This window comes from Dermacentor silvarum, chromosome 4, assembly GCF_013339745.2.
Source record: "Dermacentor silvarum isolate Dsil-2018 chromosome 4, BIME_Dsil_1.4, whole genome shotgun sequence".
In the NCBI taxonomy this organism is placed as follows: Eukaryota; Metazoa; Arthropoda; class Arachnida; order Ixodida; family Ixodidae; genus Dermacentor; species Dermacentor silvarum.
In genome coordinates, this window is record NC_051157.2 from 84496386 (window position 1) to 84522318 (window position 25933).

General features: G+C 43.8%; 2 protein-coding genes across 2 annotated transcripts in view; both read right to left on the reverse strand.

Annotated features, from left to right (window-relative positions):
* LOC119448733 (putative fatty acyl-CoA reductase CG5065) overlaps positions 1 to 25933 on the reverse strand; it is a 117871-nt gene that overhangs the window by 75570 nt on the left and 16368 nt on the right. The gene's annotated exons all lie outside the window — the stretch shown is intronic.
* On the reverse strand, positions 485 to 25930 carry LOC119448734 (fatty acyl-CoA reductase 2-like). The gene is made up of 8 exons (XM_037711957.2): positions 25653 to 25930; positions 25161 to 25335; positions 18949 to 18993; positions 18683 to 18801; positions 12151 to 12390; positions 10264 to 10393; positions 8354 to 8481; positions 485 to 2911 (listed from the first exon to the last, which is right to left on the reverse strand). The coding sequence occupies exons 1-8, from the start codon at positions 25664 to 25666 to the stop codon at positions 2761 to 2763; spliced, it is 1002 nt and encodes a 333-aa protein (XP_037567885.2). The 5' UTR covers positions 25667 to 25930; the 3' UTR covers positions 485 to 2760.

Consider the following 25933-nt stretch of genomic DNA (forward strand, 5'->3'; position numbering starts at 1 on the left):
TGGATGTTTCCGGGCAGTCTTTCCGGGTTTCCTGAACCGAGCGCAATAGAATGAGAATGCCTTCATGGCAAAACGATGTTCTAGGATAGGATCTTGGTAATTCTCGGTAACTGGTGAAACAGCTAAGATGCGTTTATTGAGTTGTCATATCATTAGGGCGCACACGAACGGCATCATTTCTATATATATATATATATATATATATATATATATATATAGAAATAGAAGCACGTAGGAAGAACATATAACAGGGCTTTACTGACGGTTCGGACCCCAGCCGTAACGTCAGTAAAGTCCTGTTATATGTTTTTCCTACGTGCTTCTATTGTTTGAACTATTTCTGTGCCGGCTCCTGTGATTCTTTGCTTAACTGATATATATATATATATATATATATATATATATATATATATATATATCAGAAGAAGCCAACAAACAACGACACCAAGGGCAACACAGGGGAAATTGCTTGTACTTACTAAATGATTTAAAGAAATGATGATAAATTATTAGAAATGAAAATGGATGAAAAAACAACTTGCCGCTGGTGGGGAACGATTCCACGTCTTCGCATTATGCATGCGATGCTCTTGGTAATTGAAACTACCGCGGCGTCATTTTCCCATCCACTTTACCACTAGAACTAGCCCTGGGAGTGTTAGACAGGGCCACCACTCACAAATCTTGTCGCCGAAGTGGAAGATATTTTTTTTTGCCGCAGGCGTCACGAGTACGTGATCTTTTTTGGGGAAGCAAACTGGTCAGTAAACCCACACAGGCTACCTGAAGGCATAATTTCCTTAATTCTCTTAGCAAGTACAAGTTCTTTTCCTATGTAGTCCTTGGTGTCGTCGTTTGTTGGCTTCTTATGATAAGATTAATAAAAATGGGACCCCTCAGTTCTCTTTCTCGTTCATTACATAACGAGGGTCTTGAATCCGGCAACATTGATGCCTTCAGGTAGCATGTGTGGGTTTATTGACCAGTTGCCTTCACCCAAAAACATCGCGTACTCGTGTCGCCAGCAAGCGTGTATAGCGTGCTGAAGAAGTCAAAATCTGTTGAACGTGTTGGATGAGAGTGAAGATAAACTTACTTGTCGCTTGCATTTCTTGATGTAAATAGCTATTCAGGAGTCGACTTGTATCAGTCTTTCACGTTGTTAAGCCCAAAATGTGAGCGAAAACAACAACCAAAATGAGACTGCAATGAGGTGAGTATGGATCCTCCTGGGAGCTACGCGTTGATCACAATCCACTATTCGTGTTGCCGCAGCATGCAACCTGATGAATATATACTTTACCCTGCAATGTTGCATCATATGAACGCGTGTTCCACCATTTACATCGCGCCGTAATGATAGCGCTTCACTTTTTGCAAAAGCTGCTCCATTTGCCAAAGGTTTCAAACAGATGACTTTGCAATATTTATGCCACGACGCACATAGGTCTCTGAAAACAAGCGCAAATAAACGTCGCCACTCATGTGAAAATAATCCGACACACACGACATGCTTTACTCCAATAATTTATTCAAAAATGCAGTATTGTTGATGATGAGAATACAAGCATTGTACTTTATGTATACACGCACGTTTTGGGGCAAGAGCTGAATTTGACATCAGCATTGAAAAAGAAAAAGCTACAAACTATAATACCGTCAAACGCCTGTATAACTAATGACTCTATAACAAAATGACCTGTATAACGAAGAAATGCATATGTCCCAGTTCTATTGTGTGGTACGTGTGAGGTGCACGATCTTTACAACGAAGTGACTTGTACAACGAAAAGTTGACAGTCAGTTTAGCATACGCTAAAGAGGATGAAGACGAAAGCCTGCGCGCTAACAAGACATTCATTAAATTACTTGACATTCGGATGCGTTGTTACTTCCTATTACAGGTTTTCTCCCACCAAAGCTCATCGGTTCGAGTGCCTTAATTAACTCTACCTAAATAACTGTGCCTTAATTAACTTCGTCAATGACGGCTGTACAAGAACTGAGATTCGGGCTAGTTTGTAAGAATTCATACTTCACTTAAAGCGCAAAGAACGAGGAGGACACAAGGAGGAAGACTAGACAGGACGAGCGCTACATCAAACTAAAGTTTATTCTCGGTAAAGCACGCCTATTTACCAGTCGACACAGATAAACAGGAAAGTGCATCATTGCGCAAAAGGGCTTTTTGTGCTTTAGGTCACGTACGACTGCTACAGTTCAAGCCATCTCAAAATTGGGTCAAGGCAAATGATAAATGAACGCTCGATTATAGATCAAAGTACCAAATTTACGATTAAAATGAAGAATATGTGCTGTTAAGCTTTAAACGCTATTACGTGCCACCAAATACCTTCGACAGAGACTGAGACAAGGGGCAGGCCGAGCTGCGCTTATATTAAGCGAAGCGAGCTACCTGTATTGTGTGGGCGATCGGTGTGGTTTCCTTGTTTCTTGCGGAAGGCCGGTTCTGATGCGAAATATACTAATTGAGAAATGAAGTCTTTTTTACTCCCGAAATTCGAAGCACCAGAGGTGGTAGAGCGGCGCCTGCTTCAATGCCATGTAGGAGGTCTGAATTGCTGAATATTTGGCTGCGAACAGTCTGACAGAGAGTGCGTGAAAGCGCAGATACGCTAACGAATCCCACCAGAGCTAACCAGCGTCGTCCCTGTTTCGTTCGCCTGCGCCGTTAAAATACATTGCGTGTTCCATTTTGGTTACGCTGCACCACTGTTAGTGTTTTGGTGATGACGAGAATCATAGGATCCACTGGAAGCCCAGCATGTTGCAGAGTGTCGTGGCGACGCCACGTAATGAGCAGCAGACGTCCCAAGTCGTCAGCGTTGCCACAAGTCCCCAAGGAATCGCGACCATGGACAAGTACCCGAACCAGCGCACGACGTTGAGTCTGGGAAAGAGACAAAAGTGCAGTAGCATATCAATCGCAAGCTCAAGTTTTCTGTCGTAACATTCTGATTTCGATATTACCTTACATGTGACTGTATAGCTGATCAAGATGCTTCTAAAATGGTAATGTCATCAGCATTCTTTGGCAACTACACCCTGTTTGCGGTATTTCTGTACGTATCTAACCGCTTTTACGCCAACTTGGGTCACTGCGTCGTCCATGGTGTAATTGGTAGGTCATCGGGCTACTGAGCGGAGGGAACAGGAATCGAAAGCAACCGTCGTACCAACTTGGGTCACTGGGTCTGTGACACTGGACATCTATGTGCCGGTCTCCCACAAACCTTTTTGACGCCGACATGGGTGACTGGGAAAGCAGTACTGGACGTGTTGCAAAGGGTATGTACCGCACTTCAATGAACCTTTTTGGTGCCGACTGTGAACAATGGGTATGGGTAACTCAGTATATGCAGCGCTTCAATGAACCTCTTTGACAACTTGGGTGAGAAGGTACGTGCCACTCGATATGTGCCACTTTTAATTGACAAATAGTTCACAGACGATTACGCTAATCCGATTACGATACTTACGATTACGAGCTATATACGCGTTTTCATTTCGCGATATATTGGCTGGCGCGGACGGTCTATCTCGAGCGGTACGTTGCAAACGGGGTGAAGTGTGCCGACTGCCTCGGTAATCTGGAGATCGCGAGAGCCAGCGCGTGGGTGACGCGTGGGCGCGATTCACAGCAGCCGCTGGAGACAGACGTCGCAGACAACGCGCGCTACTCTGGCGCCATCTCGTAGCCATCATCCCCGCACTATACACTTTTCTTCTCATGCTTTCGCCATGCCTTCCTCCTCCGCTTTCCGCCTCATGGTTCCTCTACTCCCGCCTCCTTTGTTTTCGTTCTCGCGTCTTTCATTCCCCGCTGCGCTCCATGTTCGGTCTTTCATCCTTCACTGCGCTCGTGCGCTCGGTTACGCCGACGCCGACACGCGCCGCAGGAAGGGGCTCCTAAGAGCTGCGCTCTAAAAAAATGCTTTAACGTATTTCTGGTGATGAGAGGAACTGAACCCCCGTTACATGTCTAGACATATTTGTCTGACATATTAGGACATGCATCACGCTAGGACTTGAGGGCGCAGCGTGTACATAGCGCACTGATTAGGAGAGAGGAACCGCGGCTGCAATACACGCCTTATACATGACATGTTTCGGCGGTGGCAATGCGGCATGTCAGTACATTTCCTCAACGCTAGTCACATCAATATCGACAGTTATTCTGAGATTGTGTCTGCCAGAACTTTTATTGCACAGACGAAGATCTCGTGTAACTGCAGGAAGTGGATCCTACATACGGACCAACGAACAACTTCGAAGCTGTGTGACGTGAGATCAGAGGTGCTGCCAGCTCATCGGCCGAACCGGCTCATACGTTTCGCCGCCGGCGACGAGATAAACATCGCTTATTACTCACTCATAACTTAGCAGAGTACAGCAGAGTTCTGTCTCCATCCTCCTTTCTGCGGTTGATTTTTAAATTGCGCCACATATCCTTCTTATCCTATACTTATAACCTAATTTACATAAAAATATTTGCAGTTAGAGTAAATTGACTAGTAAATTGTATCTTTCGTGACAAGCGGCGATCAGTGTAAACTATTTTAGCACAAACACGAGCTGCCGATGCGAGACAAGTTCAACTTGGAACCAGCGTCTGATCTCCGTGGTGCATTGCGAGACGGCTCGCAACCTATGAAGTCGCGGATATCAGCCTGTCTACATTTCTTTTGCATAATTATGATGAGGAATAGGTTAAGCGATTTCAAGAGTATGTCTTTTGCGACCGTCCGCGGTTGTTTTTGAAGCATCGCTCACTACAGCTCCAAAATTAAAGAGCGATAGGCTTAGAGCTCTGTCGGCACCAATACAGCCGGCCAGCCCGAGTTCATCACTGCCGCCGGTGATCGCCAACAACTTGTTTTGCATGTAAAGAATTGGCACTTTCGCCATGTGGTTTCCTATTCAGATTCATTAACATTGTTCTTTACCCAGTCTAACAGCTCGAATACTTCTAAACGTGCAGTGAAGCATTGAAGAGGTTGTCTTCTTCCCTCGCCATCAGTATTTTCCGCTGTTCTTATGGAGAATTAGGGTAGCGGTTGAATATTTAGAGACATTTTCTAGGGTGTTACAGGCATGCTTGCTCTAAATGTTGACTGCGTAACGCCTCCATTTGTTCTCGTATGTATATTGAATACAAAGCCACTTAGAATCTGCGATAATCATACGAGTATATAAAGGTTGGTTATACTCCGCAGTTATTTTAATTACCCAATTGATGACACGGATGTAGTCCATTGTACATTACGCTTTGGTGAAGCGAGCTTATTCTCCGAGTTGATTGAAGTCAAGTGCTGTCCTGATTCCATTGGAAATTACCTTAATAAATTGGCTGTACGATACGAAAAGTAAGCTAATCGGCGTATAATTTTTTGGCGCCCCATTTCCAATGTATTTTCATGATATTTGCATTGTTCCTAGTCACTGGTGCACTTTAAGTCGGGAAGCATTCATAATTGAGGGTAGCAATCTTTTCAAGTAAAATGTCCCAGCATGTTTTATCAAATCGAGTGTTACTGCCGCTTTTACTTTTGTCATGTTTCTTAGAGGGTTGATGAGGCTTGTCAAGAAGTCGTTAATACTGCATTTTTCTTGCCAATCTCACATTCTTTTGCAAGGAAAGTGATGGTGATGATGATGATTGCGATATACTGGCATCGCCTTTGGAACGGGGTGGTGAGAAATAGTCACCTAGCCAGCTGGATTTAATTAGATATACTGATTGAATGACGTCTTGAGTTGGACTTCTCGGCACTAGTTCCGCATGAAACTTGGGTTTCCAGTTTGTCATCACATATACTTATGGTTAGTGTCTGTTCTTGGCTTTGGTGAAGCAGCCCACTTGAAAAAACCGGCTCACAGGAACATTAATGACGAGGCTATACACAAACGCTATACTTAAGCACTGTACAAAGGTATTGTGCATTTCAGTGCGGAATTTTTTGCAGCCTTTGTTATACTGTAAAATTGCCGCTGACATTGCCCTGCTTATCTTTGACAGCATCCATCTTGTTTGTTCCTATGCCAAGTAGTAGCTGATTTGATGTTGTCCCAATTTTTTAGCTAGTATTGCTTTCTCAATTTTTTCAATGTCATTATTGAGAAGCTTACTTATTTTCTCTTTGTTGATCAGCTTTGACTGTTCAACCAATCTATTTTGATATCTACAGTTAGACACTTCTGTGTTTGGTCGCTTTATTATTACGTCCTTTGCTACTAGGGACAACTTGCCTATTTGATGGCTTGTTACCTTGCCTCGAACTTCGATGGTGGCCTCTGAAATTATTTTAGTTAGTGTTTCATCATTTTCAAAGCCTAATTCTTTTTGGTGCGTAGTAGCCAGAAATCACCCGATTTTCACCGGACTGGTATTTGGCTTGCGTATTTCTTTCTAATTTTCCTCTTTTTCTCTTCAAGTAGAAATCAATCCTGGACTTTACTAACCCGTGGTTACTACCCTTTACCCTATCTAACCCTTTTACGTTGCGCACTATGGTAGGGTTGAAAGCATCAACTACATTTCATTTATTCCTTCACTGTTCGGGCTTGTCTACTTTCTATTACTGCGCCTTCAGGAGAAGATATTTGCTATGCGCCATTCCCTTTTCCCCACGAATACTTACCAACATACCGGGCGTTTGAACGAATACTTTCAAATTGCTTTTTTAAGTTGCCTGCGGCAGATAGCAAAATTCTAGTCCGTGAGCTGGTCTACTCGAACAGGCGGGCCTTACTTGCACAAAAAATTGAAATGCACATACGACTAATTAGGAAAACTTTACTAATTAGGTTTCTAACTTAACTTTCTAACCTTATAGTGCATATTGCAATTTACAAATTCTAGCCGGGGAGTTCGCAAGGCGGATCCACTCGGAACTAATTCTCAGGATGACACCAATTTTGAGATGATATTTGCCGAAATTTTCGGAGTAATGCGTTGGCGTTCCAGTTACTTTTGTGTTTCAGTGCAAAAAACGACGCTTTGTTAAGAATGTAAGTGGAACGACAGTGCATTTTTAGCTCAAGTTTGAGGGCACATATCTGGTAAATGGTGCCATCCACACAATTTTTTTCAAGCGGATATGCCTTGCCGTCTCACACGCTTGAATTCGTAAATTGCATTATGTGCCATAAGGTAATCAGTTAAATGTTAAATAGTGAATTGTTGTTATTCAGTTGATTATGCATTTGAATTTTTTGTGCAAGTAATGTTCGACTCTTCGAGTAGACCAGCTCATGGACTAGAATTAAGCTATCTGCCACCGGCAATAAAAAAAATGAACTGTTCGCTGAAATACCCTGTATTTCCTCTAATATGCACCTAAAGTCAACACCATAGTTGCTGGATTGCCTGTCCATCCGCCTGCATTTTTCCACTTTTGCACTGAAATACATCATACCTGTCGTATAGTAGGTTTTAGCCTGTTTCATCGCTAATTAAACACCTTGGCAGAACTCTTATTTTAGTTTTTGGGCGTTGGAGTATATACGCTTGTAATACTTTCTTTTTATAATTTTTATTTAGCTTTATTAAAATTACCGCTAGCCTTTAAATAAATCTGTAGAATTCATCGAAGTTCCCGCGTTGTCCTTTTGAAATAGAAATCTTACTACATATTTTCTCTTATAGTATATGGATAAACTCGGTAGCGTAGCATGTGCCCACAGGTCAGAACTGTCAGCACACTAGTCGGCCTTACCGGCTTTCTTTACCTCACTAAGCGCAGCGAAATCCCAGTCCATGCTGGTAATTTCTCAACTAGCCCCTCCTATGCTAACTTCACTCGAGAGGGTTTATGTGTTGAACGCTCGCAGGATCAGTTTCCGGTTGCGGCCTATCCGGATCCAAAAATTCTTAGCACCTTGTGCTGCGTCGCTGGTCTAAATGTCGCCTTGGTAACGTGCTTCACAGCTGCTGCAGGACTGAGGCCCATGTGATATTTTCGAGATTCACGATGGAGATAGTGGCCAATTGGTGTACCGGGAAGTCCAACTCTTTCTCTGAGAAGGGAGCGTCTTTTTTGTGAAGCTTAGTGGGACCTTCATAATTTGGCTGCACCTGGATTGTTATAGCCGCACTGGCTCTCGACGGTCCTCTTTTCTTTGCCAGATTTAGGCGTCCTTCATTGCCTTGAAAGTGAAGATGGGCCTACACCTTGCTTTTATTCGTTTTAGGCCGTTTTGCAAGAATAACACAGCTATTTCCCTATTTGTCGAAGCCACTTCATCTCTTTCCCACTCGGCACCAATGAGATTTAAACAGGTCGGTGAGGCATATTGTACATCAGCAGTTTGTGTTTAAAGCTGAGCTTACCGTCTCAATCGTTTCCGTGCTTCTGGTAGTTCTGAATCTTCAACTTTCAGGAGGTACTTGCGAATTCCCAACATGTAGCCTTCGAAGTATGGAATCCATTCGAGGCGCCGCACGTCGAAGTCGAACAACTGCAAAGTAAAGAACCCTTTTTTTAGTGGCAACGTCCGACCACCTCGGTACAATTTGTTCCGCAGACGATAAGTTATATATGGCTTATCGACAGTGCTAGTTTTACGCTCTGTCTCGACATATCTACATGGCTGGACAATTGTAAAGTGAAGCGCTATTAGTTTGAACATTACAGTGTTGCGCTTAACATGGGCACGCATAAATCCATCAATTTGGAGATATCTTCACTCCTATCAAATTAAAGTGCTTTCATCGCGCAAAGGCCAAAAAAGTTACAACAGACCTCATTTCATGACGACGATGAAATGACGACAATGACATGAGAATGGCGGCATAGTCATGATGGAAATATGACAGCACGATTACGATTTAATGACTACATAACGAGGAATGAGGTCGATGGATCGACGAGTTGGTATGACGACGACGGAATGCAACAAAGGGGTGACTACAAAGCGATGACGTCATTTAAACGACAGCATGACGAATGCCAGCAAGACGATCCGACGCCATGACAGGACTCGGATGTCGAAGTTACAATGACGTCGATGGAACGATGGCGTCGACGGCAACCCGACGACGGTATGACAACGAATCCATGGCAACGACTGTATGGCTATGATGCGGTTACGATGGCGGCATGACAAAGGCATGAGAACAATGGGATGACGACGAGTGTATGATGACAATGGCGCGACGATGATTGTACGACGAAAGCTGTAGGACGATGATGGACTGACGATTACGGCACGATCACTACGGCATTACGACGACGGTGTGGCAATAGAGGCATGTTATCGATTGTCTTACAAAGACTGCACGAGAAAGGCTGACACAATAGCGATCGAATGATGACAGCATGATTATAATGCAATGATGAAGAACGATTTACTTCGACGGGACGAGGGAGGTGGTATGACGGCGATGGCCTGACTACAATCGGGTGACGTTACAGGAGTGATGACAATGATAAAACGACAGAGGGACGACGACTGCATGACGAAGATGGCGTGACCATGATGGCATGACGAGAGTCGGATGATAAAGGTGGAATGACGATGCTGCAACTACCATGACGACATCATGACCCCGGATAAATAAATAGATAGATAGGTAGATGGGTAGATATACATTCATAACGGCTGAAATAAGCAAATATTGCTATTCATATTAAAATGTGAGCGGCAATTATTGTTGCAATATCTCCATGAAACAGGCCTGCACGCTCACATTTAGCTCCATTATGACGTTATGCCATGTTGTAACCTATGTGCAAAAAACAAAATCATGTTGCAACTTGTACCCGACGGGGGGATCGCACGTCACCAGACGTCGATATCGCTTTGCCAGAAAGAGCTTGCATATCTTAGAAATTCCTAAATTGGAAAGTACTGTTGAATGAAACGTTCAACTGCTTCCATAACAGAGCGTTAAAAGTGTCTGCGCACAATGCAATTTGTGCATTTTGGCATTCAGCGTATTTCGTATAGACAAATTGCGTATTGTTAAACAAAGAGGCATAGTGTATAGGCAAAACGAGCAAACGACTACAGTAATACTTTTCTTCGCTGTTAAATTTCCACTTTAAACAAGAATATTTGCTAGGTAACTTTTTAAAAAAACTTGGCCATGGCCTATCAATCTTGCAGGCAGAGAAAATTCGAGCGACAAACTATTCGAGCGCAAAAATTCGAGCGACCATATTTTTAACTCGCACGGAATGTGATTGCAGCGGTAGTGACATCACACCATCGTAACGACAGCTTGTATACTATACTTGCCTCAGCGTCCGTGGGAGAGAGTTCTTGCAGAAGTTCCAAGGCATTGTTCGACCTGAACAGCCATTCGTGAGTCATGAAGTACTGGAAAGAATTCAACCCTTTGCAAACCTTCTGGTAGAGCTGTACAAACCTGTAGAAGAATATTGAAAGCATGTGGGCAACAAAATATTCGGCTGCGTAAAATCATCATTCATTCCACTCTGTGGAGGTGGATGACCAGCGAAGCTGTTTAGCACACGACACAGAGGCGACACAGTATTTTGAACAAAGGTACAAACATATTTATTGTCCTGATCGGCGGTCATCGTGACGATTGGTACGCACACACATTCTCGTATCACCTCTGTTATTAAATGCGTCCGTCACGTAAGACAATGAATGGCTCATGCCACCTTAAGCTATGGCTCATACCCCTGTAAATAAAAAAAATCCCGCAGAAACTCCTCGGGGAGTTGTCTAAGTATACGTAAGCATTGTGCCACTCGCTCATCTCCACGCAGCCCGGTGTCATTATCAGCGTTGTGACACTTGATCTAGCCAGTACAAACGACAGCGCTGCGGCGACACAAACTGGTGCAGACGGCGGCGCAAGGTGCATTGATAACGCAAGCAGAGTACTGCAGGTGTCGGAGCCATGTACGCTGATGACGTGCCGATCATCATAAACCGTCATCCCTCCATCCATATCGAACCATTATGAACCGTGATCAAAGGACTCCGGCGGTGGCATGGACCGATCAAACGTACTCTGGCATGGCCGCGCGGAGCGTATCTTACGCGATCGGCTAAGCGGACAGAGAGTGCCGACTGCTGATAGCTCCGCGTGCTGTGTTTTCGCCACTCAGCGTGGAAGAGAGAGACGCGAGGGCCCATATCTTGATAGCGTTTGCTTTAGGGGCAGGATGCGGCGTGTGCTGAGACCTTTGTGAGCGTTGTGTGTTCGCTGCTGTTAGGGAGAATACATGCAAGCGCTGTTTTAAAACAGCGTTTGCATGTAGGCTCCCCAGCTGCTGTGTGTTCGCAGCGGCAACGCTCTCAGCTGTGGAAGACGACGACGACGACGAACGCGGGAGCAGTGGCACGAGCGCGTGCCGAGCGCGAGCACGAGCCGCTTGCTTTACCGTGGCGACGACGACAGGAGACGCCGACAGTCCGAGCACATAAGTTCGCACCTAATATTGAAACCGCTGAACAATAAGACTGTCACCTAGCGCAGAAAAAAGTTTCTTGGTTAACATTTTGTTGCACACACAGTCGGTTGCGGAGGAAAAAATTATTAGTAGAATGTCTATTTGTTTATCGTCGCCAATTGTTAGCGATACGTTGCGCACTAGTTCCTCTAGTTTGGCTTCTGTCAAGCTCACTCTACAAAACTCATGTTGACATGGAGATACGATGAAATGTTTTTTAAAGGTATGTGGCTATACGTTTTAACAACATATACTCTAAGAGCTTGCATATGCTACACGCCAGAGAAACATGTCTATAGGTTGAAACGTGAGATTTCTGATTAATACACGGGGGTGACTTCAACTCTCTTCCCTTCTGGGAGAAGAAAGCGGTGTTTTAATTATTTGCCAAATATTGAGGACAAGTATTGTACATTAATTCCGCTTCAGGTTAAACATAATTTGTATGTTATCTTGTCCCACTTCGGATTTCGTAAACATTAAGCAGATGGATTCTGTTAGGCCAAGATGTGAATCTGTGACTTAAAGATTTTATGGAGGAATGAGGTGATCTATCAGGCGATGACCTTAAAACTCGCCGCCACCTTTTAGCGGAGATGGCAGCCAAGTAGACGTAGGATTTCTATGTGACAGGTATTGATTACAGCGCCACTCCATTTTGCCAGGCTGACCATGGATGAGTGTAGGTGGTACCAACCTGGGCTTCTGTCCGCATAGTTGCAAGGCCAGGTCTACGACACACGCTGGCAGATAATGGAAACACCAGAGGTTGATGTTGTGCCACAGTTGGTTGCCGGTCATGTTGAACTGGGGGTAACGAAGCGCATTTGGCAACGGGGTTCGCAACATAGCTCGCTGCATCCTGCCAGCCATATGGATCCACGTGTGTGGGGCGAGAGCGCCGCTCGTGCAGTGGTAAACCTCGATGTGCTTCGGTCTGCGGGGCATTGAATTCTCTCGTCAAAGTGAAAAACTAGGACACCTTCACAAGTGCAATCACATAAACAAAACATATCACAGACTTAGAAAGTAGTCCGTCAAGAAAAAAAAAAAAAAGGGTGGCATCTACTTGGGTGCAGTTGCAATACGCCTTCCCTGCCACTAAGATGAAGATCGTGGGTTTGTAATGACACCTTGCTGTAGTGTTATGCGAAAATGCGCGGATGTCATAATAGTATAATCGTTTTGGCAGCGTACCAATCTTGTGTTCACTTCATGAATATGGGTAATACCGCACTGCTCGACCAACGATAATATCCAAAGCTTGGTTGCTGATACTGCTTTTCTTATTGCCGTAAAATATTTCTTACGAAGCCCAAAGCGATTCATTGGGCTTCGATTTCATTCACTGCCATAGCGGCATTCTCCCACAGTGAAGACCACCACTTATATTTTCCGCCTGTTTTTTTTTAACTACTTGCACTCGCCCACTACGGGGATTCCAGATTAATTTTTACAACCTTGTGTACTTTACCGTGCCGCCAATGTACGCTACATGAATGTACTTGCAGTGCACCCACATCAAAATGCAGCCAGCGCTGCCGGGATTGCACCTAGGACCTCCTGCTTTGCAGCGCGACGTCCAAGCTTCTCAGCTAATATATACGGTAGGTAGGCTGCGGTGGTAGAATAGCATGTTAATTCATAATGTACGTATAAAAATAGGAAAAATGCAATATATTATATTTAAAGATAAATACAGGTCTGAGATATTAACAAAACGAAAGTGTTTTCATTGTTGTTGTTAAACTGTGACCTTACCTTCTTGGTAACGTACACAACCTTCTGTATGGCATAGTAACGTATGGTACTGTGCCTACTACTACTCACAGTATTAATGGCAGTACTATTATTACTATTACTATGTTAACGATATATATAGGTTATTCACTGGTTAGTTTACTGTCGCGTACACTTCACAAAATCCATGATGATATGGTAGAGAAGACAGTGTTTTTCAAAGTATGTGATCTTGTGTGTCAAGACATCTAAGAGCTTGCATGGAATGCAATTCATGCCTATAGTTTGAAACGATAGTCTTACTTCCGCATTTGCACACTGGGAAGCCTTCAGCTGTTTTCCACTCACGCAGAACAGAGCAGCATTTTAGTGCTTTCTTATCCATCAAGCTCAGGTATACCAACATCCATTTTGCATAGCAGTTTAAAAATACATTGCATGTTATCTAGTCCCGTAAATGGAGATTTATTGTGTTTAAATGTATAGATTTACAACCCTATTTCGAACCAGTTTGGCCAAAGCTTTACTAAAATGTTTTGTGGGAGGTGGTTCAACATTTTGCTATTTGAATATATTTGATTCAAACACCCCTTTTGCATCATGTTTATTTAATACGATTACCGTTCTTTGGAAACTTCACCCAGTTTGCGGTATGTATGCGTTTTTGTCTGTCTGCCTGTACCCAATTTTTCTTGAACTTGGGCCAATGCGTTCTAAAGGATGGAGTATCGGGCTGCTGTGCTCAGATAACAGAGTTCGAAACCAACTGTCAGACCAACTTATGTCACTGCGTATGTGACAAATGGCATGTACCGCTCTTCAATGAACCTCTTTCCCGTCAACTTGGGTCCCTGGGTATGTGTAGCTCTGCATAATATAGACCCTATCAAGTAAAACATACCATCACAAATTACACACACATCATAAGACACATTTACAATTGCATTAACATCGTCAGTGATTTCCAAAAATAGATGTGCGGTAATTTTTTTGTCATCATGGTAAAGTAGCCTTGTGTAAAGTGCAATAGATTTATAAAATTCAGCAAAATAGTCATACTTCCGGTTTACATCATTCAGTATGAGAATGTACAAACGCCAACCTAGCCGACATGTCGGCAACGTCACAATTGGGATGATCTGTAACTATGAACTTTTCTTAAGTGAATTTTGAAATTTAGTGCATAAATCAGTCTTTAGCCCGCCGGTGATAAGGCAGTAGCACTGTTGAAATGGCTTCTTGTTTTTTAGGCTCAATGAGTCGCTTCGAAGATCTTGACGTGGCGATGAATCGTCTCCGAGACCGAATCTTGTACTACAGCTAATTCCACAAAAGGAATGACGCAGTGCCACGTTCGGGATATTGACACGGAATCTCTTGTGCTGTCGACGCTGTTTCCACGGGAATAAAAACGGAGAATTGGATGCGAGCACATCGCCACTTTTTTTCAAGAGAAATATTTATGCAATGCACAGATGCACAGAGGATATAAGCCTGAATTCTCTGAATTCATGGAGACGTTGCTGTCTAGTCTTCATTCAATGCACGTAGCCTTCTCAGTAATGGGCGCCATAAAACTGAAAATACTCCGTGGTGATGCAGCCAGCGAGAATTATGAAACAATCCTTCATACTTTCGCGTGTTCCAGTCTGATTATACTTTGACTACTCGTGCTACTGAACAGAGCCACGCTTCTTGATATCTGCATCACCAATGTACCTTGCGAACAGTGTTTAAAAGGTGTATTCTCACTTGATATTATTGACTATATCCTGATATTTACATTTGTACCAGTGCCCTCTAATAAGCACAAAATTACTAAAAACTCGTGTGATCGCGACATAATCATCAGCACAAGATATTTCATTATACGGTTGAAATGATTAGCTGGTAACCCGACGTGATTCTAACTAAGGATACCATTTTTTATTTAACAAATTTAAAGCCTGCTATGAAAAATAGCTTCCTTTTGTACGCAATCCGAGGCATAGCAAGAGAGCACCGCACGCTTTGGATTACTCCCGGTTTGCATATTAGAATAAATATAAAATGAAATGTACCACGCATTCATTCAATCAATCGCGATGCTGTTTTTTTTAAAGAACAGAACAATCATACCGCAACAAACTAAATGCCGATCTAACGAAGGCGTAGGTTTGCTACTGGCAGTCCCTGTTTGCTGAAGCCTACAACAATCCAAGAAAATTATGGCAGAAACTCAATAATTTACCAAATAACTTGAAAGCTGAGTGCCTAATTAGCATTATAGCCTTCGCTCGAGGCAACATGGATATAGACGTGCTAAGCAAAAAAAAACAAAAAACAAACAAAAAACAAAAACGAACCCTTTTCCAACGTTGATGACTACGTGCTTCCGAGTAGTGATTATGCTGACGTACAATCGTTAGATAATTCGCAGAAGTTTGGAAAATTTAATTATTTTCTCTCCGGTTACTGCACAAGGACTCATTAATTTTATTACCAGAATTCAAATTGGATGGCATCAGCGCTGTCCCTATTAAGCATGCGGCTTCTATCATAGCCCTATCGCTCACTTATTTAATCAACGAAATGTTAGAAACTGGTATCTCTTCCTCTGACATTAAACTAACGCCTATATTTCCTGTTCACAAAAGTTGAGCCGTTGTAGTTATATGTGAAACTACCGATTCATGTCTGCTTTGCCTATCTTGCCTAAAGATTTCGAGAATGTTATTATATATGTTTTCTAAACTTTCTTACTTAGTACCATGTAATGAAAGATTCGCAATATGGCTTCCAGGAAGAGAAATCTGCTGAAATAGCGTTGTTGCTAACTGCTCCTCCAGAAAGATTTTTAGAGGTATTGCTCAAAAATACAATGCCTTGGATCACACGTTAATAAGATCACGATTGAATTAGGCCAAACAGCTGGCTCTTAAAACTGTAAAACATTATTCGAGTAAGGCTGCAAAAAGCGATATATTACGCTGATTTTTACTCTCGTCTAATCATAGTGCAGTATCCTCTGAGCGATGCAACAGACAATAAGTACAGCAAACTGGAACGGCTGCCAAATGCGGTGCTTGGAATTTTTAAGAATTTTAACCGCAAACTGAACCGGTACTCACTGATACTTTGTTTACAAGCATAATGTGCTTAAAGCGGCTAAATTATCTAGTTATAAACTGTCTCTTTATATGCATCAACACATTGTTCCGAAGGATGCGCAACATGCCTTTCATTTCTACAGCCTACGTAATAAGCTAACATCAGTGCCACGTACACGCACAAATTGTGGTGAGTTCAGCCTTGAATATCGTGTACCCACAATTTATGACATTTTAAAAACTCACATAAATTACAATACCCTACTGAGCCTGTCAAACTTGGAAGTATGATATTTTTTGATAAGAGAATGACCATTTCTGTTACCTTTGCTGACTGTTATCTAATCTTTTTTCTGATCAACCTGTTTATGAATCCAAAATACTAGTTTATCGTAGTGTTGATCAGAAACTGTCTGATTTGTTTTTCTTCTTAACTAATTCAGAGATGTGCATCTGTATGCCGTACTCCTTTTTCATGTAATTTCATTTTTTTCTCGTAATGTCTGTGTTCATATATACGGAATTTTGCAGTCTGTAGGTTGCCAGGTCCTGTCAAGCTGTCTTTGACAGTTTTTTGCCTGGGTGACCTCCAACTTCTGAGCTGGAAAGCATGTGAATTCTATTCTCATGCTCGTCCCGTACAGTATGGTTTCTTCAGGCCTCCAGCAATACATGCACACATTCCACCGCCCTCAAAATCCGTGCGGAGCGGCAAACCTTGCATTGATTGCCAGTCGCTGTTGTTCCGCGATAGGTTGCCTCGTGTCTGATTTTAAACTTGCAAACATCGGTGAGGATGAAATGTGTTCTGCTACGCCGACTTCCAGGGAGCCCCAGAAGCAAGGTCTAAGCACATTTATTTGTCACCAAATGCTTTCTCATATACCTATGGGTACACTGTATATCTAGTATTTCTCACTGACCGTAGCCTGATTTACACTGCGGTTGGTGAAGGTCAGTTTAAAAGTTAACATATGTGTTGGGAGCTTTGAAGTTTACCAAGTCGCTGCTTTCACGCAGGCGGCCTATCTTGAAGCGCGTTCCTCTACTGCTAGCCGAGATATAAAATCGCAGGAACTTTCCAACATTTGTACAATCAGAAATGTCTAGCAATACCTCAAAACTATAGCAGTTGAAGAAGCGTCTGTGATATACTTCGAAAAAACGACAGCTTACACGGAACTGTATAATATGTTACATGAGCTACACAAACTTGAATGTTTGAATAGAGGACAGCCAGCTGACAAGGTTCATTGTGTGAGGGCATGGTTGCTGGCAACGCAAGTAGTGAAGTACAGATGTACACTAGTAGTAGGTGCAAGGATGCATAGCTTCTTAAGGGGACCAGACGTGTGGTCGCTAACATGGAAATGAAGGATATGGGGTTACTGTTGTCAGTGGCCCAGCTTTACTGACCACGGCATTTTCTGTACATGAAATTATCTATTTCAAGGGCATGAGACACATGTCCATGATTCTGATATTAAAATGTTTGTTGTTGTCATGGATCAGCTCAGTAAAGTAGAGATTTAATGCATAGACAAGAACATTGCAATCATTAAAACAGCCGAAAGCATCGTTTCTCTTGCAAAAAAAAAAAATTGTGACATATCCAACCAAGGCGAGAAGTGTCTCCTGCTATCTCTATAACGTTGTAGTTTCAATGTAATTTAATGGTTCGGTCGGTGCATCGTCTGGGTCGGACAGCACTTCCAGTGGCGTCGGGTTAGCAAGCTCTCGGCCTACCGCATTAGCGCGTTCATTACCATGGAGACAGCGTGTCCAGATGTCTAGACGATACGCACCCTGTGTAATGCTGTGGGGTCTACACGTACTATTGGTTGGCCTATTCGGCAAGAGAACAACCAGGCCACAGCCACGGTCATGATACCCGGTGATGTTCACAAAGAAAAGTGTCGATTTAATGAACCAATTACTTTTCTTCAACCTCCCGACCTCGTCTCCTCACCAACGACAACTCTCGGCGATCGAGACAGGCGACGGTGTGGGTCAGCGTAGTCAGGAAAGTGCGGCGCCTTGGTATAGCGCAGGCCTGTTACCATGTGTTTGCTGCTCCGGCAGCGTAAGCAAGCGACTCTATGTGTGACGCGTGAGTTTGAACTACGAACTATTGATCACTGTACTGTTGATCACTGTATGCAACACTGTATGCAACACCGTATACAACATTCTCTTAAGTTTTTCAGTGATCATTCCCTCAGGGATTATCTGTCCGTAGCAGTCTGTTTTTTTTTACCGAGTGGTATTTGCATTTGCGGTGATCTGTGTCTAAGATTGGTATACTAAAGTCGAAAACAACACAGTCACCACCATTTAAGAGTCGCTATAGCGGTCAAAATTTGAAATGAGACTGTGAGTACAGCACATTACTACGCTCACCTTGTTTCGGCAACGTGCCAGGCGGCGCATATTAGCATATTGGTCACAACATCTACTGGAACGAAATCCATTATACTCTTCGTTTCCGCCAATACTGATTGTAGCAGCCCCATCCCTATCTGGAAATGTTTGCAAAAGAACAGGTTTAGAAGTTGCTCTTCGGACGCTCACAAGCTCGGTATAGCGTCTATTGTTTCGATGAAATGCAGGAGCATAAATTACATTCCTGATCTTGAGAAATAGTGAAACGTCCGGTCGGTACTTACCACGATAAGGATTCCGGTGCCACCGTTATAATTGTCTACCCAACCCTTGAAATAAAGAAAAGGAAAACATTTCAGGTCAGTATTTATGTTCTGATCTCGTGTATAAAAGCCTTGAAAACGCTTTACTGAAGAATACTTAAAAACAACGTGTGTAGATACAGAGGTTTCATTTATTCAGTTATCAGTCACCTAATTGATAGTAATTCGACGAAACCGGTCAGCTAACGGAGACGTGTTTAGCAAGCGTGGAAGGCTTGCTCGCTATAACTCCCATAACCACGTTTTCCCCACCGGAGAGGAACGTGGGCTAACTTACAAACCATATATTTAGCTAATTACCTACCTAACAAAATAATCAACTGCAAATTATGATTGTTTTATTATTGTTAACTGGCGCTTTAGCAAAGTGATCATCAGCGCGTACAAAGGAAGATACTATTGGCCAAGTAGCATGCTGACGTCACAGCCGTTCAGCTGTCGACAGGGTTATTTACTACGCAGTATTTGTCGAACAAGAGAAGATTCGCAAGCGTATCATTTGCGCTCTTTCTCGATAAAAAAATAACGTATGACAGTGTTTCCTATCGAATAGGGCAGCTCAATACCAAGGCAGGCTTTCAGGGCGTGGACACAATCTCCGCCGGCGCCATATTGGTTCTCACCTCTGCCCCGCCGTCTTGGAGCGCGTCCAAAACCCCTCGTGATTTTGACAAAATAGATCTCATTTAAGCGGGAAAAGTGAGTCATAAGTAGGAATTTAGTAAAAGGAAGTGTTCGGTTTCGTAATATATTCACAAGAAAGGTTTAAACCCAAAAGTAGGCATTTAATAGCAAGATTTATTCATTAGCTCCTATTTACACTTGAACGGAGAAATACGACTTCAAAAAAAAAAATAAAAAAAGCATGGTCACGATGTTATGGCACTTCGACTTTATACGGGACATCATGGCGACACCGACGCTGACAGCCTGCAGTGTCCGACGCTGACGGCCTGCAGTGTCCATAGAATGGGTATCGCTATTAAAATTATGTGGTTTTACGTGCCAAAACAATTTTACGTGCCAAACAAATAGATATCCTACTCTCTGCCGATCCCAGCATAGTGCAGGATGTAGAAGTGTTAGGTAGGGTAAAGTGCAGTGACCACAGGTTAGTGAGGTCAAGGTTTTCTCTCAATTTGAAGAGAGAAAGAATAAAATTAGCCAAGAGGAAACAGGCCAACCTAGACGCAGTAAGGGTAAAAGCAGATCATTTCAGGCCGGTGCTCGCAAACAAATATGCAGCTTTAGAACAGAAAGATGAACATAACATAGATGTAGCATCACTTGAAGTGAGAGGTAAGGTACCAAGGCAACCAGTAGGTAAGCTCTCCCAAGTAACAAAGGACCTAACAAAGAAACGACAACGCATGAAAGTGTCAAACTCAAGAGATCAGATAGAATTCGATGAACTGTAAAAAATGTCACAGTTTCGCCCTAAGGGCGAAGCAATGAATGCGATAGCAACACAGCAATGTCATACGAAGTAAGGTGAGCGGCTTTGGTAGCAATATGAATTGTAGTAAACATGAGCTGATTAAGTAAGCAGGTGTGCTGCGGCGTAAGTAGACCGACATGAAGAGAGACTCGATAACCACGAGAAGGCGCGTGTGAAACGGTGGTGTTGATGAGAAGCGCTTCCCGTGGGCAGCGCGTGCGAAGGGACACACCTGTAGTGCTACACTGGCGATCCGGGCAGCATTGCATGTGTAGCGTGTGTTGGAAAATGTGGCCCGTCTATTACTAACTGAATGAACAAGCGTGGTGTGAGTGCGCACAAACAAACATGAATAGATCACACTGAATGACTGCAGACAACGACTGTCAAAACGCTGGCAGCGAGCGCATACTCCGCCGCGGGTGAAGGTACGTGCGGTCTATCGCTTCAACGGAAACTGAGCGGCCAATGCACAGTGCATAAAGGTCAGAGCCGTGTGGAGATAAGAGACGGTGCGGGCGAGCGACGAGCGCGGTTGTTGGCAGAGTAGAAGTGCCCCCCCACTCCCTCCGGCGCTGGCTTCCCGCTTCCTTGCTTGCGCGTGGGAGATTGAGTGCGTTCGCTCTCCGTGATAGCGCGCGTCCCCGCACGCTTCCGCTCGGGCATACGGCGCGCGGCGAAGATTTTATCTATAGGGAACCTGACGGCGACGGCGACGACGACGGCGACGGCAGAAATCCGGTTGAAGTGTCCATATAATTGCTATCGGAATAAAACTGATCAACAAGAAGAAAGTAAGGGATATTCGAAATTATAACCTGGAAAAGATTAAGGAAGCAGTAAAATATGGACGCAGCATGGAATAAGTGTGAAGAAACCTTGGCATAGGACAAGGCAAGATGTATGCACTGAAAGATAAGCAAGGTAATATCATAAAGCAATTTCGATGACATAGTAAAAGCAGCGGCGGAATTCTTTACTGATCTGTACAGTGCCCAGAGCAGCCAAGCTACTTTCATTCGAAGTAGTGATGAACAGGATACAGAGGCTCCTTCTATAACTAGCGATGAAGTTATAAGGGCCTTGCAAGACATGACCAGGGTAAAAGCTGCTGCAGAAGATGAAATAACAGTCGACCTAATGAAAGATGGAGGAGATATCGTGCTTGAAAAGCTTGCGGCCTTTTATACGCAATGTCTCACGACTAAATGTGTACCAGAGAGCTGGAAGAATGCCAACATATTACTAATCCGTAAATATTCACCAAGATAATTTCCTATAGAATCAGGGCAACACTTGACTTCAGTCAACCAAGACAACAGGCTGGCTTCAGGAAGGGATATTCTACGATGGATCATATCCATGTCATCAATCACGTAATCGAGAAATCTGCGGAGTACAATCAACCTATATATATGGCTTTGATGGATTATGAAAATGCATTTGATTCAGTAGAGATACCAGCAGTCATAGAGACATTGCGCAATCAAGGAGTACAGGAGGCATACGTGAATATCTTGGCAAATATCTACAAAGATTCCACAGCTACCTTGGTTCTCCACAAGAAAAGTAGAAAGATACCTATCAAGAAAGGGGTCAAGCAAGGAGACACAATCTCTTCAATGATATTCACTGCATGCTTAGAAGAAGTATTCAAGTTCTTAGACTGGGAAGGCTTATCACGGCGAATATCTCAGCAACCTTCGGTTTGCAGATGACATTGTCCTGTTCAGCAACAATGGGGACGAATTAAAACAAATGATTGAGGACCTTAACCGAGAAAGTGTAAGAGTGGGGTTCAAGATTATTATGCAGAAGACAAAGATAATGTTCAATAGCCTGGCAAGGGAACACGAATTCTGGATCGCCAGTCAGCCTCTAGAGTATGTAAAGGAGTACCTTTATCTAGGTCAATTGCTCACAGGTGACCCCGATCATGAAAAGAAAACTTACAGAAGAATAAAATTGGGTTGGAGTGCATACGGCAGGTATTACCACATCCTGACTGGGAGCTTACGACTGTCGTTGAAAAGAAAAGTGTACAATCATTGCATTTTACCGGTACTAACATATGGGGCAGAAACTTGGAGTTTAACAAATAATCTTATAAGCAAGTTAAGGACCGCACAAAGAGCGATGGAACGAAAAATATTAGGCCTAACGTTAAGGGACAGGAAGAGAGCAGTGTGGATGAGAGTGCAAACGCGGATAGCAGATATTCTAGTAGATATTACTAGGGGAAAATGGAGCTGGGCACGTCATGTAATGCGTAGGATGGATAACCGGTGGACCATTAGAGTTACAGAATAGATACCAAGAGAAGGGAAGTGCAGTCGAGGACGGCAGAAAACTAGGTGGGGTGATGAAGTTAGGAAATTTGCAGGTGCAAGTTGGTATCAGCTAGCGCAAGACAGGGGTGATTGGAGATCGCAGGGAGAGGCCTTCGTCCTGCAGTGCACATAAATATAGGCTGAGGATGATGACGTGCAGAAACCACTATCTCATATGAGGCACGCCGTATTGGGGGACTTCGGAATAATTTGGATCACCTGGGATTCTTTAACATGTACCTAAATCTAAGTACACAGGTGTTTTCTGCACTTCGCCCCCATCGAAATGCCGCCGCCGTTGTTGGGATTCGATCCCGCGACCTCGGGCTCAGCAACCGAACACTATAACCACTGAGAAACTCGTGACACCATGCGCACGCACTTACACGCAACCAAGTACTCACTTACAAACTGCGTATTTCTACATTCACGCACACCCATGCTCGCACACACTAGCCGTGGTGGCGTAGTAGCTTTGACGTTGCGCTGCTGTGCACAAGAGGGCAGGATCAAATCGGGCTCCCGACGGCTGCATTTCGATGGGGGCGGAATGCAAGAACGCCCGTGTATCATGCATTGGGTGCACGTTAAATAACCCTAGGTGGTCAAAATTAATCCGGAGTCCCCGAATACGGCGTGCCTCATAATAATATCGTTGCCTTGGCACGTAAAACCACGAAGTCTAATTTAAATTGTAATGCTGGCACACACAAACATTCACGCATTTAGATATGCACATGCGCACAAACACGCGCACCACAAGTGCACGCTGACACACACGCACATAAAGATGCACAGACACGCCAACGCACCTGCACACAAACACGCTATCACAAATCCCCACACACAATTCGCACGCACACACGCACGGAAGCACGAGCGCACACAGAAAGCTAGCGGAAAACACGCTGAAAAAAGGCACCCGGCAAGCAGCAACAGCAGTACACGACCGCGCCAGGCAGAACCAATATGGCGCCAGTGCTTTCGAAAGACAGCGCGGACAGGGTCCGTTGGTGTCTCCACCATGATTGGCGGCGCTGCTATCGAGGCACCCTACTATCGAAGCTCTCCTCAAACATTTGGAAGCAATTTAAAGTGGCGGCAGCACGTTTAGGTGGCTACTAAATAACCCGTCGATGTGTTATTGTACAAACCGGATCGGGCCCAACACGTAGTGTGGTGTCCCTCAGGGAATAGTGCTAAGTCACACTTATATCAGCAAGACCCTTTTGTTTTCTCTGAAGTTTTAGTAAAGACAGTTTAAGGCACGACATATGCCGCTGACATTTGTCTTTGAATTTGTCCATTAATTACCGCCTTTCTGTGCGCACTCGAATGCAGCGGCCAGGAGCTATAACGTCAGCGTACCTCCGAACACAAGGCTTGACTGTATCCCCCGTTGGTCAATGAGTTGGTCTCGTCCACCAGTTCTACATGTGCCTTCGTCAGCGCGGTTTCGCAGGCCGCAATTCTGTTTCAACTGTCCCACACAAAAGCACTCACGCCGACACAGCTTGCAGCCCTGCTTGCTGCTGTAAAATATGCCCTCGATAAGCGAGCTTACGAATGCGTAGATTGTGACTTAAGAGTTTGAATTTAGCCCAACATCAGCAGACTCGTGAGAATTTGATACAGGAGATCATCATCATCGTCATCATCACATCGCGGTCTTGGCAACGGACCGACATATAATCTCAATGCCTGTCAGGAGACACCAATATTTGGTAACGGCGTCGTCGGGGAAGCTGTCTAATCCGACCACAAAGGATCCAGAACAGTTTATCCGCTTGTCCAGAACCGACCTTACAAGCTGACTTTATCTTCAGGCTTGAACAACGACGCAGGCTTATTGGTCGTATCCTATAGTCTCGCGAAGTATCGCCGACAAGAAGTTTATTTTTCCTTAGGGCTGCAACGGCCATCACAAATTTCCAGCTCTGGTACGACATTGTAGTGCCGGCTTTGGCTGGCAGTGATGTTTGCATATACTTAATCGGTCCACATTAGAATGGGTGAATGGGTGAATGGGGAATTGAACACCTAATGTGCCTTTAGTTCACGCTACGAAGTCCAGCGCTGGCTTCTCGGGACATCCTTAAATGGGCTGGACTCAAAACCGTTTTCAGAAGCGACGATCCATGGCCTTGCGCGTCGTTGGCGCAGAAAGCAACGAGAGCGTTACTGTAGGTTCTCAAGTCGACAACTCTCGGCGACTGTTTATAGATTCGGTGTATACCTCTGCGTGCGCCTGCAGCTGTTGTTTCCCTCCATTTTTCTTCAATTTTTTTTCATCCCCTTCCCCGATCACGGGGTAGCAAACCGGCCGCGGTTCTGGTTAACCTCTCTGCCTTTCCTTGTTATCTCTATATTTCTCTCAATTTGATAGAGATGTCTCTCTGTCTCACCTGAAGTGGCTCTCTTATCGACGCAGAGACGATGGAAGGTCGTACGATGGCGACGGGAATGTCTCCCCGTTCTTCCAGCACCAGTGATTCGGCTATTCTCTTGGTCAGAGTGTACGTATTCGGCAGCCCAAACAAGCAGTCTTCATTACGGCCTGTCCCATCTTTGTTTGTGCACCTGAGGAAGATTTATATGTTTTAAGAAATGTTTCTCACTTGCTCAAAAGTCAAGAAATGTTGCTCAATTGCAATAGAGATGAAATTTTTTCAATTTCTTTGTGTTAGGGATGGCAGGGAACAATATCTTGAAGCGTATTCAAGGGTTTTGTTGAGTAGTAACGTGTTTCACTAAAAGGGCAAGTGCTTAAAAGGCATTTCTCTTCTTAAAGATAGTGTTTAATGAAGCACATCTGCTCCAAAAAGAAACCTGCCATTTCCTAAACGTATGAATTTGAACAGCTTGAATTAGACGACAAGGGTGTTATGCATACTTACTGAATATCTTCCATAATTTTGTCGGCGCCTATAGGCGGTGGGTATACAACCTCAAGTACGTCTCGCTTCTCAGCGTTGCAGTACGCTGTTGACACGTGTACAAACTGCCTGGAAGAAAATTTGAACCACGTAGTCAAATATATGGGAAAAAATATGTGACATGGTTATACGGCTGTTCCAAAGAGCAGCTGATCATGACCGTTCCATGAAAAAGTTAGAAAAGATTTTGAAGTAGCAACTATGCCGGCATCGCTAAAGTACGAAAAATACAAAAGTTTGCT

Excerpts from the sequence above, each read along its gene's own strand:
- LOC119448734 (XM_037711957.2), bottom strand. Across the intron at positions 18,802-18,948 it reads GCACCGGAATCCTTATCGTG|ATAGGGATGGGGCTGCTACA; the intron begins GTAAGTACCGAC and ends AAACATTTCCAG. Across the intron at positions 12,391-18,682 it reads TGGCACGTTGCCGAAACAAG|ACCGAAGCACATCGAGGTTT; the intron begins GTGAGCGTAGTA and ends AATGCCCCGCAG.